The sequence below is a fragment of the Fukomys damarensis genome, unplaced genomic scaffold, assembly GCF_012274545.1.
Source record: "Fukomys damarensis isolate Sample0158 unplaced genomic scaffold, DMR_v1.0_HiC HiC_scaffold_1, whole genome shotgun sequence".
Classification (NCBI taxonomy): Eukaryota; Metazoa; Chordata; class Mammalia; order Rodentia; family Bathyergidae; genus Fukomys; species Fukomys damarensis.
In genome coordinates, this window is record NW_022900913.1 from 53,718,618 (window position 1) to 53,736,986 (window position 18,369).

The window sequence follows — 18,369 nt, forward strand, 5'->3', positions numbered from 1 at the left end:
GCATGCCAGTAGCTGCTCCAGCTCAAAAATCTGGAGCCATTCTTTCTCTCCAACCCATATCCAGCTGTCAGCAAATCCTGTTGGCTAGAGGTAAAACTGTTACCACCCTAGTAGAGCTATCTAGATTATTGCAGTAATTCCCTAGCAGGCCTTTTTTCCTTTTCCCTTTTAAGCCTCTAGAGTAGTGTCTCTCAACAGCCAGAGTGAACCTTTTAAAATATTGTCCAAACATATAATTTGTTTGCTCAAATCCCCATAGTGGCTTTTCAGTGATTTCTTGTACCACCCTATCTAAAACTGCAACACCAGGGCCAGAGATTTAGCTCAGTGGTCCTGCCACCTGCCTTGCAAGCCCAATGTCCCAAGTTTGATTCCCGGTACCAAAATAAACAAATAAAAAATAAATAAAACTGCAACACTCTCCAACTTCTTTTTTTTTTTTGGACTGGGGATCAAACTCAGGCCCTTGTGCTTCAGAGGCAGGTGGCAGTACCACGGAGCTAAATCCCTGGTCCAACACCCTCCATCTTTATAAACACATACAATCCCTGCTTCAGTGTGTCTGTCACCTTTATCATTGTGTGGCATATTTGAGTTCCTTATCTCGTCCCACTTGTTTGGATTTTTTAGAGGCTACAACAGCACTTGGCACATAAAGCACTCAATATATATTCGCTAATAAATGAATTTAACATGTTTGGTGTATGGATACTTATCCATACTGGTTACAGTTTACATTTTTCTTTTCGGTTTTGTGGTACTAGAGAGAACCCAGAGCCCTCACGTCGAGTTACACCCCTTCAGCGTCCCCCCGTTTTTGAAGAGGGTCTGGCTAAATTGCCGGGGCTAGACTTGAACTTGTGATCCTCCTGCCTCAGCCTGCAAAGTGCTGGAATTAAAAGCCTGCACAAACATGCTCTGTCAGTTTAGACTTAATAGTTACTATGTGTAAACTTTCTGCGTGTTTCACTTAATTCTCAAAACTACTTATGATGTGGCCTATCATCTCCATTTAGGGAACAAGAAACCTATTTTATAAAACACGTTTTAATAGAGTTGGGTTTTGTTTTCCTAGGCTTTTTTTTTTTTTTTAACTAAGGGACTGGTTTTAGTCCTAACCAGTCTTTAAGAATTTGGCACTCCGTCTAACCAGAGATTACTGGAGGGCTGAGAGGAGCTGGCGTCCATAGCAACCCTGGCGACTAGCCGCGCTTGAGCAAGAACCTGAGGGCTGTATCACTTATAAGGCCAAGTCTTCCACATTTATATACACTCATCAAATCCGAACGCAGAACAGTACCAGAACGTAAACTAGCCCTTGGTAGTGAAAAAATACCCGAGTCCAAACCTTAAGAGAGGGAGACAGAGAACACCCAGGTTCAGTAACCAATAGGCATCACGTGACACTTCCCCCAGTTTCTGCAGCTGGCTCCGCCCGGACCCTTTTATAAGCGACCCACCCATCCCGGAAGTGGGGCGGAGCTCCTAGATGTCTGCGCCCAATGAGCGGAAGTGTGTGTTAAGAGGCTCTGCGGCAGCTCTCAATTCTTACCTTCCTGCACGCTTGTTTTTATCGGCTGGAGTCGGGCTTTGTGCGTGGAATGGCTGTAGACGTGAAATTTCGAGCAAAGCGCTATGAGAAACTGGACTTCCTCGGGGAGGGACAGGTGAGGGCTGGGACTGGATTGAGAGGGCCTGAGAAGAGAGTAGAGACCGAGCCGCCTCGGCCTCTGCGGGTTGCCCTGGAGCGGGAGGTTGACCCGGCTACTCGTCCACCCTGCTGCCCTCTCCTTCCTTCCTGGGGCCCCCTTGGACGTTCCCTCCTTCCTGAAGAGCAGGCCTGAGCGGGACGAGGACCGCGCGACCGCGTTCCAGGGCCCCGTGCGCCCACTAAGAACCCGGGTCCTCTGCGAGCGCACGCACCTGGGCCCCAGCTTGTCCCTCTCTTTCTAGTTCGCCACGGTTTACAAGGCCAGAGACAAGAACACCAACCAGATCGTCGCCATTAAGAAAGTAAGTGAAAGGGTCGACTGTTTTCCTCTTCCTCTCCTTGAATGCGTCTGGGTGGCTATTTTTCCACCCTTGGCTACACTGTTGACGAGGTTACCCCGGTTGTTTCCAGGACTATAGCACTACTGAGGGCTTTGAGCTCCAGGATGGAGCTCTGGAGTTGAACTAGTTTGGGCTGCATTAATGTGAATTACAAGAAAAGGCTGTATGTTATTTTTGCTGCATAGACTCGGACGTCAGCTAAAGGGACAAGAGTCGCCCCATCTGTCGAATCCTCAAAACTATTTGACACCATTTTCCAGGTCACTGGGTTTGCCTCACGTCCTTCCACTCTGAATCATAGTTGTATTATCTCTGCACAAATTTTCCACGAAAGGCCCTCGGGAGCTTTTACAGCACTGATGTGGAGGCATTTTCCTAAATGATTTAAGTAACTTGTTTGGTAATTCTTTTTTTTCCGGTACTGCGGATCGAACTCGGGACCTTGAGCTTGCGAAGCAGGCGGCAGCATCACTGAGATAAATCCCCAGCCCGAACTGACTTTTGTTTGTTTTGTTTTGTTTTCTTTCTATTGAGTTTATTGGTACCTTTTAGGTATACAGTACAGTTACATTCATTATTGGGATCTTGTACCTTTACATGACAGGTCTTGGTTCTCATTTTTTCCCCTTATCCCTGCCCTCCCTTCACCCCCTCCTCCACTCCCCATTGACAAACACTTTATTTCCATTTTTTTCATTTTCTCATATTTTTTCTTTTCTCTTATTCCCTTTCCCCTACCCTTCCCACTTTCCCTACACCTTTAGCCCTTTTCTTCCTATTTAACATTGCCAATTATCTCATTAGGATCTTATGTACTATTATAGTTTATTCACACCAGAGAAACTATTCGGTATTTACACATGTGTGACTTATTTATTTCACTTAGGAGGATATCCTCAACCTCTTGAGGTTTGTGATCACAAGTATGCGCCACCATGCCCGGTGCACATCGTTTCTTTAGTGTGAGGGCGCCCGCGTTTTTGTTTTGTTTTCCATCCCGTTTTAGACATTATCTGCCCTTTCTGTTGTGAAGGTTAAGGATTTGGTGCTATGGACCTCCCCTTTCAAAAACATAATTTCTACTTCCACTCATATGCTAACGTGTATGTTTAATTTTACCAAACAGAATCATTAAATAAGCTACTCTCTGACTTATGTCTTGAACATAAATATTGTTGATCCTTTTAAAGAAGATCATATTGAGTTTATTTTTTGTGGTACTGGGGATTGAATTTGACCTTCTCCGTGGCAGGTGAGTGCTTGATCCTGAGCTACATCCCCGATTTTGAAACAATCATGAAATTACTCAGCCTGGGCTCAAACTAATGACCCTCCTGTCTAAGCCTCTTGAGTAGGTGGGATTACAGGTGTATGCTACCACACTTGGCTCACATTGAAGTTATGTTTCTGTTTCCCAGTTTGTATAGCTAATCCTTTATTGGTTGTCTTTTAGATTATCTCATTTTTCAGTATTTGTCTTTTATTTTGAAACAATCATGAAATTACTCAGCCTGGGCTCAAACTAATGACCCTCCTGTCTAAGCCTCTTGAGTAGGTGGGATTACAGGTGTATGCTACCACACTTGGCTCACATTGAAGTTATGTTTCTGTTTCCCAGTTTGTATAGCTAATCCTTTATTGGTTGTCTTTTAGATTATCTCATTTTTCAGTATTTGTCTTTTATATAGTATATTTGTATATAGGACGTATTGTGCAAATTGTTTTTTTCTGAATCAACATTATTTCAGAAAACCTATATGTTGTTACTTGTCCCATCTGGCTCATTGGTGATTAGTTCTGTTGTATGACACTGAGATTATTTTTTTGACAAAAATAAAACTATTTTACATTGAATATTTGGCATGCTCTTTGACAGTTTAAAAGTACATAAGCTGAACATTTAAAATCTAGCTAACAAATCTGTTTTTGCATTTAGTTTTATTGCCCCATATGTTTTATTATCCTACAGTTGCTTACCACCAAATCTTTCATACAATTGTGTGCCCACACTTCAGTTATTTTTAATTAATGTTCTCCATTGGCTGCAGTGAATCAGTCAGCAAATTTTTCAGAGAAAATTCTTGGTTGATGTACTTTCTTAACTTAAAGGATATCTGAGAATGCTTTCCATTTGCCTTCATACAGAAATAATTTGGCAGGGTATGTAATTCTTGGTTCCCTAAAACTGTAGCAATTGTTCCATTGTCTTCTGGAATTTAGAACTGCAAGAGAGAAATCTCAGGTCAGCCTGATTTTTGACCTTTTATAGGTAACAACTTCTCTGGATATGTGCAGAATTTTTTCCTAATCCTTGATATTTTAAGAAGTCAGCAGTTGTCTATGGCCATACCATCCTGAACGTGCCCAGTCTTGTCTGGTAAAAAGTCAGCAGAATATGTCTAGGGATGCTTTCTTTTCATTAAATTTGTTTGTTGGTTTTTGTCTTTAATGACCTGTAGTGTAAGATGTTTAACACTTCCTAGCTTTCTCTGGAGACTGATGTATCTGTTTCAAGAAGGGGCATTTTCTCAGTTACTGAGTTCTGTTCCTTTTTTTCTTTTTTGTTCTTTTCTTCTGAATTGCCAGATTATGACCTTTTCAACAGCTTTGCTTAGTAGTGAGATCCAGTAATTAAAGGCAGTCTTCTAAAGTACCAAATATGAAGTTGAAGAACCTTCAGAAGAGTTTTTGTTATGTCATCTCTCTCACAATGAAATTTTCTAGTTGAATTCTTCTTTATAGACATTTAGGGTGTTTGTGAATGTTTTTGTCTAATCTAGTCCTCTCTGGACACTGAATTGTTACTGTTGTTTTGGTGGTGGTGTATTTAGTTGATTTGGGACAGGGTCTTGCTATGTAGTTCAGGCTGACCTTGATTGACCTAATGGTGTAGCCCAGGCTGGCCTCAAACTCACAGCAAATCCTGCCTTGGCCTTCTGAGTGCTGGAATTACAGGCATGTACCACCATGAGTGCACAGTGAGTTGTCTTATGTGCATATTTTCGTTTCTATAGATAATATAGTTAAAACCAGTCCTGAATTGTTGCCTCAGTGTTACAACATCAGCTTTACCAGATAAGGTCAGATTTGCTCTCTTAAATGGCCAGACCAGTTTTCTTTCCACCACACTTTCAACATCATTTGCATTATCTGATTTTCTGACATTTGTTAGCTGGGTCAAAAACAGTGTGTTTTTGTTCAGTTAAACTTCCTCTGATTACATCATCCTTTTTTAGACTTACTGACCTTCTCCTACTTGTTTTTCCATGAATTACTTTATTTTTGGGGTGGTTTTGGGGATAGAACCCAGGGCCTCACACATGCTACCAGTGACCTATATTCCTGGCCTGGGTTGCTTATATATTTTCTCTTTCTATTGATTTTTTTAAAAAATTCTTTTGTTTGTTTGGTTGATTTGGTTAGTTGAGACAGGGTCTCCATATGTAGTTCAGGCTGGCCTTGATCTCATAAGGTAGTTCAGGCTGGCTGGCTTCAAACTCATGGCAGTCCTCAAACTCCTAACTCAGCCTCCCGAGTGCTAGAATTATAGGTATGTGCCACCATCCCTGGCTTCTTTGTATATTCTCGATATTGATCCTTTGTCAGAAGTATGCATTGCACATATCATCTCCCAGTCTTTAGCTAGGCATTTAGTTTACTTGTGGTATCTTTTTTGTTGTTGTTGTTGTTGTTGTACCGGGGATCGAACTCAGGTCCTTGCGCTTGCGAGGCAGGCCAGCAAACCGCTGAGCTAAATCCCCGGCCCTTGTGGTATCTTTTAAGGTACTAAAAGTTGAATTTCAGTGCGGTAGAATTTTCGTTTTGGATAGGTTTATTTGTGTGTATTTCTTCCAGGTTATAGGGAATTATATTATGGACACACATATTTAAATACTGCATTGTTTCTCTGTTGTGAGAAACTGAAAGTGGAAAAAGGACTAAAATGTATAATAGATATTAGGAAATGGGAAAAAGTGTTCAAATAAGGGGAACAAGAGAGGAAACAGGAAAAAGGAAGGAAGGGACACAAAAGAGAAAATGGAAGGGAAAAATAGAAACAGCTTTTGTACATGGGGGGGCTTGGGAATAGGCTAAAATTTTATTTTAAAAAAATTTAAAATTTAAAAAATTTAAAAAGTATTTGTATGTAGAGGAGGCAGGAATGGGATAAAATAAAATTTTTAAAAATTTTTAAAATTTAAGGTCTAGAGCCAGGCAAGGTGGTGCACGCCTGTAATCCCAGCATTCACGAGGCTGAGGCAGGAGGATTGCTGTGAGTTCGAGACCAGCCTGGGCTACATAACAAGTTCCAGGTCAGTCTCAACTGCATAGTGAGACCCTGTCTCCAATAAAGAAATAAACAAACAAACAAATAAATAAGGTCTACGTAATTTAATGTATATTTATTTAATAATTTAGTTCCTATTATAATGGTAAAATAAAACTAAAATAACAAGAACCTCAAAAGTATCTCCATATAACCTGCAGATGTTGTGATGTCCATATTCTCTCCCCCTGTGATTCTTTTGCTTTGCTTTCTTTTGTTCCTTAGTTTGGCAAATGCAAGACTAAGGCATGAAGCACCTCCTCAACCCCATGCTCCAGTTATTTCTTAAACACCTGCATACTGGGGAAGACTTGGCTGCAGCCCATGCACCTAAAGCCACTATCCAGGTCCTCCAGCCCTGCAGGTGTTTTAGCACTGGGACCCGCCTCCTGGGCCAGATTCTCAGGTGGCTTCTCAACCTGTTCCCTTTCCTCTTGGCCTTCCCTGTCCAAGCCATCTTCACCATCAGTTAGTATGTCTCTTAGGCACGCATAAGAGAGGCTGGCTTTGGGAGGCATTTTCTCAGGACAGGTAATTTTTGCTATTCTTATCATCTTTGTGGGGGGCTGCAATGCACATCTTCTTTTGTATCCCCCATGGTAGCCACATCTCTTTTCATTGGGACAGGTTTGTAGTAAACATTCGTGACTCTTTTCAGTAAATAATGCAGACTCTGAGGGGTTATTGGCCAAAGAGGAAGGTAAATAGGAATGTGCCACAAAAGAACAATTCTCTCTCTCCATCATATCTTGATTTAAAAGCATCTGGAGGATCCAGGCCCATCCTGATCCATAAGAATACACTTGCTTGAAGACAAAATGCAGGGCAAGTGTTCTGAGGCTGAGAAATTCTCTCCTGAATCCAGATTTGAACTTGGGACCACCTCATGTGTCTCAGGGGCATCCTGTGGAGAGTTGTGCAATTCTACATCCAAGAATTTGCCTTCATAGGAGAAGTCCTGTGAGGTAGAGGAAGAACTATCTGCCACTTTGTGGCCTTGAATTCAGGCCAGTACCATGGCTCTATCCTGCAAAACATCTTGTAAATCCAACTTTCCTCCTGTACTCTTGACTTTTTCCTGGTTGTTTTAAGAATTTCTTCTCCAAGTGTTCTTTCTTCTCTTTATGTTTCATGGTTCAGCTCTTTGGAGAATTGCTGATATGAAGATTCTGAGGCTGTTCTTAGAGAATTATTAGTGATGATAAAGAATGAAATATAGGCCGGGTGTGGTGGTGCACACCTGTAATCCCAGCACTCAGGAGGCTGAGGCAGGAGGTTTGCTGTGAGTTCCAGACCAGCCTGGGCTACATAGTGAGTTCCAGGTCAGTCTCAACTACGTAGTGAGACCCTGTCTCAAAAAACAAACCAAAAATGAAGTATACACCAAAAAGCAACAAATAATATTAAGACCCTTATCTGTTCACCAGATCTCTGCATTCGTAATGCTCAGTAGGACACCATGGTATGATACCAGCTATCACTAAGGCCTCATCAGAGTTCTGTGACCTATTGTTGATATCCGTGGTGTTCCAGGACCCACCAGAATTCACATCTCTGCAGGATTGCTAAATCTATTGTCTTAAGTTCATCTGTCATTGACTTGAAAGTTCATATTTTGTACTTCATACCCAAAGATGATATTGATTAAACAGAGGAAATCCTTTGACGTGTCTAAGGATACTGTACTTCTGAATCACCCCAGCATTGAGGATATGGCAGACTAGAGAGGATTAGGCTTAGAACTATGCTTGTGTCATGGAAATTAGTAAATGTTATATCATTGTATTACTATTTTAAATTATCTGGAAATACAAGTCAGATGCGTATCATAATAGAGGTGTAGATTTGAGAGTACCTCAAAAATCCAAACATTTCCAACACGTACTAAATGTCTCCTGCTACTGGGAACATTCTCTTGTATCTTCCCAGGCCAACCTATCTCCTTTACCACTCTTCATCACTTCCCTGATAGCTGGGAGAGAGTCAGTTTGACTGTACTAAACCTGTTCTTCATCAGGAATTCTGTTCTTGCTGCTGACAGTCTCATTCTCCATGAGTCTGTCAATCCCCAGTCTATCTTTTGGAACATCTGTGTCCTGTAAAGTTTGAACTCTGAGATAGCTTTATTTTACCTCCCACTGTGTGTAGAATATACTTCATCTTTTAAGGTCAAACTGTGTTTTCTCTCTGGTAGTTACCATGAGACCCAGGTGATGGCTTATCCTCCTTCAGCCTCCTTTACCCTATCAGTTCTCTCTGTGGTTGTTATCACTTTCCAAGAGCAGAAGAGTCATCTCTTCTTTACTTTCGTCAAAAAGTATGACTATCTCTCCTTACACTGTCACACCCTGTCTGTCACCCAGATAATTCAGGATAACCTTTCCACCCCACACATTCTTCAGTTAACCCCATTTTCAAGTTCCTTGGCTATACAAAATAGCTTATCTGTAGGTCCCCTTATTCCATGAAGTCAGATTGAGGAGCACAGTTGTACATTAAGGCATCAAAATTTATATACAATAAGATTTCGGCTGCTATAAGGTCACTGAGGCTAATGTGATGCCTAAGATTTTAGATGTCAGAAGTTTCAAAATGATTTTTATAAGCCACCAACCACAGCCTTGAATTAGCTGTGTGACTCCTCGTGACTCAGGCAGATCACAAGGGCCAGAGAGGGTTAAGGGGGCCCAGAGGTGGGCAGGGCCAGCAGGGGTCTGAGAAGGCATCATGTAGGAATGAGAGGAGGAGAGAAGGAGAGAGGAATGGGATAGGTAAAAGAGCTAATGCGTTTTAAAAGTGTTTGGTTTTTGTCTTTTCTTCTTCTTTACCAGATCAAATTGGGACACAGATCAGAAGCTAAAGATGGTAAGTATTCATATAACTTGGCAGAACAGGAAATGTTTTACTCTCACTAAAGAACTGAGCAAAGTACTAGTAAGAATTAACAGTGATTCTAGATAAGAGTTATTGCATTGTGCTGGATGAGTAAAGACAGATAGAGTGGAGACATTTGATAATTTTCACATTCACATCACCTAAGTGAAATGGAGGGCAACCAGGTTGTTAGTGGCCTATCTTACTAATCTCATTACTATTTTAAGTGTTAAATGCCCTTGATTTTTCTCTTTCTGGCCTTCTAATTCCTTTGAGCGTTTAGGGTATACCTTTATGGAAGTACATAAAATTCACTATGGAATGGGCATGTAGGGAAAAAATTTCTTTTCCTTATCCTTTTTAGAGTGCTAAGTCCTGCTTAATTATCACAATATAGTTCTTATGAAAACAGTCAATCATCTATGTAAGTGCCAGCACCAGATTGCATTTTGAATTGTCTCTGGTATTAGAAAAGATACTGTCTTCTCATTCGTCCACTGTTAGCACAAGTAATGTGTCCCTCATGTTTGTAGGTAAGAGAAGAGAACTTGTTTACTTACCTATATGTCACATACCTGTAGATAGTCTTAGTCTAATGGTTTTCAGATGTGTTGTGCTACTGATAATGAACTTTTTTTTTGTTTTGCAGTCCTGGGGATCAAACTCAGGACTATGCGTGCCAGGCAGGCACAGTACCATGGAGCTAAATCCCTGGCCCAATAACAAACTTTTTAAAACCATGTTCTATAGTCTGTGTTAAGCTACTTTAAAAATAAGACAATGTAAAAGAGAAACAGATTTGTCATGGTCAAAACTGCCCTAATTTTTCTGTGGAATATTTGTTGCTATTTCCTGACCTTTCCTAAAAAATGCATTTGTAAGAAGGTTTGAGATTTAAGAATTATTGTTTACTTTTTGCTTTGCCTTTTTACTTAGGTATAAATAGAACAGCCTTAAGAGAGATAAAATTATTACAGGAGCTAAGTCATCCAAATATAATTGGTGTGAGTATGATCTAAATTGTTTAATACTTGAGATCCTGCCTTTTTGAACATGGTAGGTGTTGATTGAAGCCTCAGCAAGATGAATTGTTCTAGGTGAGCCTTGCAGAAGAAAATGGAAAAGTTGATCAGTTGGAAGTATTTTCTATCCTAATTGTTCCTGTAGCCAGTGTCTTTAAAACTATACAACCGAGCTGGGCGTGGTGGCGCACTCCTTTAATCCCAGCACTCGGGAGGCCGAGACAGGAGGATTGCTATGAGTTCAAGATCAGCCTGGGTTACATAGTGAGTTCCAGGTCAGTCTCAACTACATAGTGAGACCCTGTCTCAAAAAAAAAAAAAAAAAAAATCCTATACAGCCAAGTTGGGCAGGATGGCACACACCTGTAATCCCGGTACAAATCATTTTGAATCCCAGAGAGCTCTAGCATGGTGGCCAAGAGTGTCAGCCTGCGTTCAGAGGCCTCTTGTTTGCCTGTGAGACCTTGAGCAAGCTCTTTCTCAGCTGTGTACGATGGCCCCTGCTTCCTAAGGTTGTCCAGAGGCTAGCTAGCTAGTAAAAGACACAAAGGGTCTGGAATAATGCGCATGGAGAATGCACTTCTCTAGTGTATGGTTGCTGCTACACTACTTAGGATTTTCTTAGTTTTGTTTTTTTTTTTTTTAACTTTTTTAATTTGAAAGAGGGGTCTCACTATGTTGCTCAAGCTGGCCTCAACTCCTGGGTTTAAGTGAACCTTCTGTTTCATGCTCCTGAGTAGCTAATACTACAGGTTCATATTACTGCACCTGGGGAGACTTTTACTTTTAAGTGTGCTTGGTAAATTTTTTGAATTGGAGATTGAGGTGATTTTTTATTAATTTATTTCTTAGTTTTAACTCCCCAAATTCAGGGGACTTAAATATTTAGTGATTTAAAAATAATTTAATATTTTTAGGCCTCAAATACTAATTTCTTTACCACTGTCCAAAAAAAGACAAAAGTCAAATTTAGTAAACTGATTTCAGCTTTACAGGAAATTGCCAATAGTTCAAATGTTAAATTTTATAAATTACGTCAGTTGGTATATCATACCAACAGTATTAAATAGAGAATCACATTTTAACTTTTTTAAAACTTCTGTTTTTTAGCTCCTTGATGCTTTTGGACATAAATCTAATATTAGTCTTGTCTTTGATTTCATGGAAACTGATTTAGAGGTAAGATTAAAATTCTTAGAGAAAGTTTTTCTCCAGTTTATCAAAGAAAATTGTAAATGTTTACTTTCTTAGGAGATACTGGTATGTATGTATATACGTAATTAAGATACTGGAATTTTTTAAAGTGCTTAATTTTGTTTAAATCTGCATGGACTCTCAAGTCAGACAGATGTTTGAGTTTTTTACTTGTGGTCATTTCCCTGTGTTTCCAGTGCTAAATACTGTGTAGAGATTTCTACTTCATTAGTATTTCTGTCTACCAAGTTCCCTATAGCTACATTACTTTTAGAGAAATTGGAGATCAGAACTGTCAAAATTTTGAGTTTTTTCCTATATTGTATTACCATAGGTTAGTGCCATCCTCTTAAAAGTCAGTTTCTTTTAAAAAATATAAAGTCTCAACTCTTAAGTGAAATAAATCGGACACAAGTTTAAATACCAGTTGTTTCTCTGGTGTGAGAAACCAAAAGTGGAAATAAGGACCGAAATGTATAATGGATGTTGGGAAATGGGAAGAAAGTGTTCAAGTGGGAAGAGGAACAAGGGAGGAAGAAGGGAGAAAGGAAGAAAGGGACAAGAAAAAAAGTGAAAATAGAAGGAAAAAATGGAAAGAAAACTTCTGACTTTTGTTTTGGTACTGGGGATCGAACTTGGGCCCTTGCACTTGCAAAGCAGGGACTGGAACCACTGAGCCAAATCTCCGGTCTTTGAAACAAAGCTTTTGTACATAGGGAGGGGAGACGGCTTGAGGGGGGCGGATTTATAAAAAAAGAAAAAATAAAGTCTAGGCCCTGGGGATTTAGCTCAGTAGCGCTGAGCCTGCCTTGCAAGCACAAGGTCTTGAGTTCAATCCCTGGTACCTGCCCCCCCAAAATAAAATAAAAGCCTCATGCTTTTTATTAATATTAATTGAAAAAAAAAACCAAAACCTGGCCATCAAAGGATGTTAAATGCTACTGCTACATATTTAAGAGAAACCAAACATTGCCAGCACAGAAATCAGTGTTAAAAGGTTGTTTAGCTTTATTTCTAATCTCTAAAACTGGAAGCAGCTCAAATATTCTTTATCTAATGAACGTATAAACAAACTATAGTAGCCTGTGTAATTTACTGCTACTCAGGAGTAGAGAGAAGCTAATAAGCCTAGGAATAAACTGGCTTATGACCTGGATCGCAATAATGCCATAGAAACAGCCTGATACTGTATGTAACTCAGCTGTTTTATCTTCTTGCTTTTATCCATGGCCCTACTTTGTCAATGTGGTGATCCAGGCAGTTCCAGGCTTTTGTCTTTAGAGTAATAATCCCTAAGGGAAGAAGTGCTTTGTTCTCTTTGCTTCTAGCATAAGTATTTAACTTGAGTGGTTGACTGGCCTTTGGTCACGTGAGGCAATCCAGGTGCCTAGCCAGGTGGCTCCAGAGTGAGAAGGCCACACCTGGGTCCTGGGTCCTCATCTGGAGGCCTCAGGTGGGGATCGTTCTTAACCAGGCAGACTAAACTGGCATGAGGCAGTTTCCCAAAGGAATACCAAATACACTTGCCAGAAAGGCCAAGTGTAAAGACCACAGATGTCTACTACTTTTATGCCATAGTTATAGGCGTTGAAATATTGCTTTCTTCCTAATTCCAGAGGTTCTCTTTTCTACCTTGTTCTAGAAATTCTGACGATGTCTCCTAGAAAGAGTTGGATAATTTCTCTTGGAGATTCTTCTGTGTGGATATACACATTTTAAATCTGTGAATTTTTTATGTGGTAGAGTTCATTCAGAATAATGAAGTGTATCCATCCATTATATGTCTGTTTGCCAGGTTATAATAAAGGATAATAGTCTTGTGCTGACACCATCACACATTAAAGCATACATGTTGATGACTCTTCAAGGACTGGAATATTTACATCAACATTGGATTCTACATAGGGTAATGTTAGTCTTTTAATTTTAAACTTTTTTCTTTTTTGCAGTGTCATGGATTAAACCCCAGGCCTTCCACATGCTAGACAAGACTTACCAATAAGCTACACTCCCTAGCCCATTTGCTTCTTTATTGTAGCTTTATGTAGCTAGTTTAGTAAATAATGGTGAGAGTACTAGATTGTTGAACAAAATAAAGATACAGCTGGACCATTTTATCTCAGCCTCTTCCATGTGTTCTCCAGTTGCAGCTGGTAATGCTGCAAGCTACTATGTAAAGAAAGCTGAGAACTAGAAGAGATCCAGTCCTCCTTCTCTTGTGGTATTGGGGATAAAACCCAGGGGCTTTTGACCACTGAGCTACATCTTCAGTCATTTTTTATTTTGAGACAGTCTTGCTAAGTTGTCAGCACTCAAATATATGACCCTCCAGCCTCAGCCTCCCTAAATGCTGGGATTGGAGGCATGCATCACCATGCCCAATTGGTCTGTCCATCCACCCTCCCTCTCTCCCTCTGCTGTCCCCCTCTCCCCCTTTTCCTCTCTCTGAAGAGCTAAATTGCTAAGTGATTGTTTTAGTTACTTTTCTCTCATTGCGGATACAGAATACCCAATACCCAAAGTTAAAGGGGAAAAGGTTTATTTAGCTTACAGTTTATAGAGGTTTCAATCTGTAATCAGCTGACTAAAAGGCAGAGTGGCACATGACAGAGATGTCTCAGAGGAGGAAACAGTTTATGGCGCCCACACGGTAGTAAAAGCAACAAGATGGGCCTTCACAGCCTCTTTCTGCCTCTTTCATCCCATCCAGACTACTGAAATTAGGGTAGTACCACACCAATCACTCACTCACACATGGTGGTTCAGTAATCACACACCCTTAATCCCTTCATTACACACTCTAGATTTAGCCAACTCTGAAAAAGGAAGCCCCACCTCATCCATATGAGGCTTTGAGGGACATCTAAACACAGCCATAGCAATGATTAAGGTTTTCAGTTTGACTTTGTTTTTCAAAGTCAGCTGTTAATAACTGACTATTAGAACCGAGGTTTTTGCCTTTAAAGTCTTTTTTGTTGTTGTTGTTGTTTTGTTTGTTTTTGTTTTTTTAAGATGTGGTCTCACTATGTAGTTGAGACTGACCTGGAACTCACTATATAGCCCAGGCTGGTCTCAAACTCATAGCAATTCTCCTGCCTCAGCCTCCAAAGTGCTGGGATTACAGGCGTGCATCACTATGCCCAGCAATGCCTTTAAAGTCTTTTAAATCCAGAATTCTTTTTGCTCTACTGTTATAGAAAACTGGATTAATTTATACAGTGGCAATTGTTTTTTTTGAGATAGGGTCTCTATGTAGTTTGGGCTGGCCTTGAATTCACTCTGTTGCCCAGGCTGGCCTTGAACTCAGGTAATCTCACTGCCTCAGCCTCCATAATGTTGGGATCATAGCTGTGCACCACTGTTCCTGGCTCCAGTATACCTTTAAAAATAATGTTCTAGGGGCCAAGGATATAGCTCAGCAGTGTGGCATTGCCTCAAAAGGACACGGTCCCGAGTTCAATCCTTGGTACCAGGGGAAAAGAGAAAAGAAAATTTAACAATAACATTTCTAGTAGCTCTAAAATTTTGTGAAGTTATAAAATTTATTTATGAAATTGGTCATTTTTAAGACCATTTAACTATTGGAATAAGGATGATAATTTGGCTAAGTAGATGTTCTTAGGTACCCTATTTGGATATATAGCCAAAACTCCATAATTTTTGACTAAGTAGTTATCATCTCAGTTATTCCTGATAGCTCTTTAACATGGATTTTGAAGAATATGGTCTTCATCCTTTCTGAGTTCATAATGCTTTTATTTTCTAAAGTTCACATTTAATATTATTAAATGAATAGTAGCGGTGACTTATTGGTTGTTTACTGTGAGGCAGTCATTATACCAGGTTCTTTTTTTTTATATATTGGGGATTGAACTCAGGACCTTGTACTTTTGAGGCAGGTGGTGGCATCACTGAGCTAAAATCCCTGGCCCTGTACTAGGTTCTTTACAGAAAATATTGTATTTAACCTCCATGTAACCCTATGTAATACGTAAATTGGAGCTTAGTGAAATTAAGTACCTTACCTAAGGGCTTGCTATGTAATATTATGAATCTTATTTTGCATCTGTATGAAAAGCATTGACTATTGTTTAAATTTTGAGTGTTACATATTTTCTAAAGTTTAGAGTTAAGACAATTAAATGTTTTATTACAGTATTCTTCCCTACCCTGCTTATTTGTTTGATCTAGGATCTGAAACCAAACAATTTGTTGTTGGATGAAAATGGAGTTCTAAAACTGGCAGATTTTGGCCTGGCCAAATCATTTGGTAGCCCCAACAGAGCTTATACACATCAGGTTGTAACCAGGTAAGAGTCTCTTAAGTGACTGAAAGCTGATGTTGTGCAGATCATGTCTCACAAATTATCACCTGGCTTCTCTGAGATACCTTGGCAGTGTTTAGGAATCATTATTGTCATCTTAAAAATATAGCCCCTTTATGGCTGGGGATTTAGCTCAGTGGTTCCGCCGCCTGCCTTGCAAGCACAAGTACCAGAGTTTGAGCCCTGTACCAAAAAAAAAACAAAAAAACCAAAAAAAACCCCCACACACACATGTATACATATATACATATATATGTATACATACACACACACACATATATATATATATATATACATACACACACACACACACACACACACACATATATACATAGCCCCTTTTACATTGTGTGTGTTTTATTGCAAAGGAAAAAACATACTCTTTTTTTGTGGTCCTGGAGAGTCAAACCCACATCCTCATACCTGCTAGGCAGGTGCTGTACCACCAAGGTACATTCCCAGTTCCTTAGTGACTTTTGAGAGTAATTTTTGTTCTTTTATATCTTAGATAAGCTGTAACTTCAGTGGCCTTTCTTCTGCATAATCATCTGATTTATTGGCCCTGTGTTTATTACATAGTTCAGTTTTGATTAACCTGTGTAAATGAAAATTTGCTACAAGAAGCGATATTTGATTTGTTATATTATTAATAATTATGTTTTTGTTAATGATTTGATGTATAAAAACAAAATCACATTAAATGATAGGGAAACAAATTTTATAATTTTCAGAATGGCATTTATTAATTTCTGAGACTTCTTGGGGTCTGAGATTTCAGACTTTCTTTTTTTTTTATTTTGTCGGGCTTGAGGGGTGAAATGAGATAAAATAAAATTTATTAAATTAAAATATTTTGTCACCTCTTTCAAATACTTTTTTTTTGAGACGGGGTCTTGCTGTTAGTTCAGGCTGACCTCAAATTTGTAATAGTCCTCCTGCGTTGGCCTCCTGGCTACCAGGATTATAGGCATTCACCACCCTGCCCATCCCAAATAAATCTTACTGAGAATCTGTCACCTGAATCATAAAAAGTAGGGGATGTGAGTAGTTAGTGTAATTGCTGGGTAGATAAGCCCATAGCTCAGGAACTCTTAGAAACAGGGACCCACATACATGCGTGTTACTATGTAATACCAGTTTCTTGTATTTCCTTGCAAATCAAATGCTACTAATGTCAAGTAAAGATGAGGACTGTCAGAACTGGACATCATTTATGACTGACGAGCGGTTTTGATGGAGTATGGTGATGAAAGCCTGAATGAAGAGAAGAGTGGATGAGAGGAGATATTGGACACAGGAAGAACAGATAGTTCTTCAAATTATCCAGAGAATGAAAAGGTAGCCTAGTGAAGTTCAGAGCTGGAGAAGTCATGGTACTTTTGCACATTGATGGGAAAGGTCTAGAGAAAAGAAAAGATTAATGACAGAAAAAGATGGGAGAATCCAAGAGTAGTATTCTTGAAAACTAGTGAGAGAGTATGGTGTCTGGTACTCACTGTAAGGGATTGGCTTTAAAAATAGGCAAGGGTAGTTCATCTCTAAAATATGCTTTAATAATTCCACTCTCAAACGTTTTTATTTTTCAGATGGTACCGGGCACCTGAGTTACTGTTTGGAGCGAGGATGTATGGTGTGGGTGTGGATATGTGGGCTGTTGGCTGTATATTAGCAGAGTTGCTTCTAAGGGTAAGTCCTACATTAATGTGCACACTTCAGTATTATTGTTACAATTATTTGTTCTCATAATCTGTGTAGGAATTATGTTTTTTATTATCCCTGCAACAGAAAGCCTACAAACAGGCCAATTTTTTAAAAGCCTCAGTCAGCCTCAGTGGTGCATGCCTGTATCCCAGCTACTTGGGAGGCTGAGGCAAAAAGTTAGCAAGTTTCAGGCAAGTCTGAGTAACAGTGAGATTCCCTTCTTTAAAAAAAAAAACAAAACAACTCCCTCAAGTGCAACCTTTTAACCAAAGCTAATTATGAGATAAGACATCTACTTAGGATAAGAGCCCTGCTATAGGTGTGTGTCAGAAGATAGAACCTGTAACATGGCAGTATCTCTGATGATGAAATGTGTTAGAATGAATGTTTGTCCTCCTGGGAGATTTTTTTTTGGAGTTGTTTAAAGTACCTTTTAGGAACTGCCTAATACTAATCACTGCAGCTGCTGCTTCATAGAACCTTAGAACATGTGAGACCATCATTTTAGTTCTGTTCCAACAGCATACTTGGTGGCACGATAACATTTCTTTGGCTGATATAATATAATAAATATACTTTCCTGACCACCTCTGCAGTTAATAGTTTGGAAACTTTTCTGTAGGTATAATTGTTTGTTTGTTTGTTTTTTCAATTCTGGGGATTAAACTCTGGACCTTGCACTTCAGAGGCGGGCACAGTGCCACTGAAGTAAATCCCTGGCCCTGTAGGTTTAAAGTTTAGCTCTCTGGGAACACTGTCCCTTCAGAACAGTGAAGGCAAATGAACATGGGTGGAGAGGGGGAGCAGGGATTTAGCTCAGTGGTTCTGCTGCCTGCCTTGCAAGCGCAAGGACCTGAGTTCGATCCCTGCTACT

At 39.7% G+C, this 18,369-nt stretch overlaps 1 protein-coding gene across 3 annotated transcripts in view; it reads left to right on the forward strand.

The window, feature by feature from the left end:
• Window positions 1-1,473: 1,473 nt before the first annotated feature.
• The window catches only part of Cdk7 (cyclin dependent kinase 7), a 42,391-nt gene continuing 25,495 nt past the window's right edge, over window positions 1,474-18,369 (forward strand). For 2 of the 3 annotated variants that reach the window (XM_010637302.3, XM_010637301.3), the window contains exons 1-8: window positions 1,474-1,667; window positions 1,954-2,013; window positions 9,211-9,244; window positions 10,190-10,257; window positions 11,386-11,454; window positions 13,265-13,375; window positions 15,661-15,779; window positions 17,381-17,480. In XM_010637302.3, the coding sequence (XP_010635604.1) occupies window positions 1,602-1,667; window positions 1,954-2,013; window positions 9,211-9,244; window positions 10,190-10,257; window positions 11,386-11,454; window positions 13,265-13,375; window positions 15,661-15,779; window positions 17,381-17,480 (627 nt within the window). In that variant the 5' untranslated portion in view covers window positions 1,474-1,601. The remainder of the gene's footprint in view (window positions 1,668-1,953; window positions 2,014-9,210; window positions 9,245-10,189; window positions 10,258-11,385; window positions 11,455-13,264; window positions 13,376-15,660; window positions 15,780-17,380; window positions 17,481-18,369) is intronic. The other variant, XM_010637303.3, reaches the window with a different exon arrangement.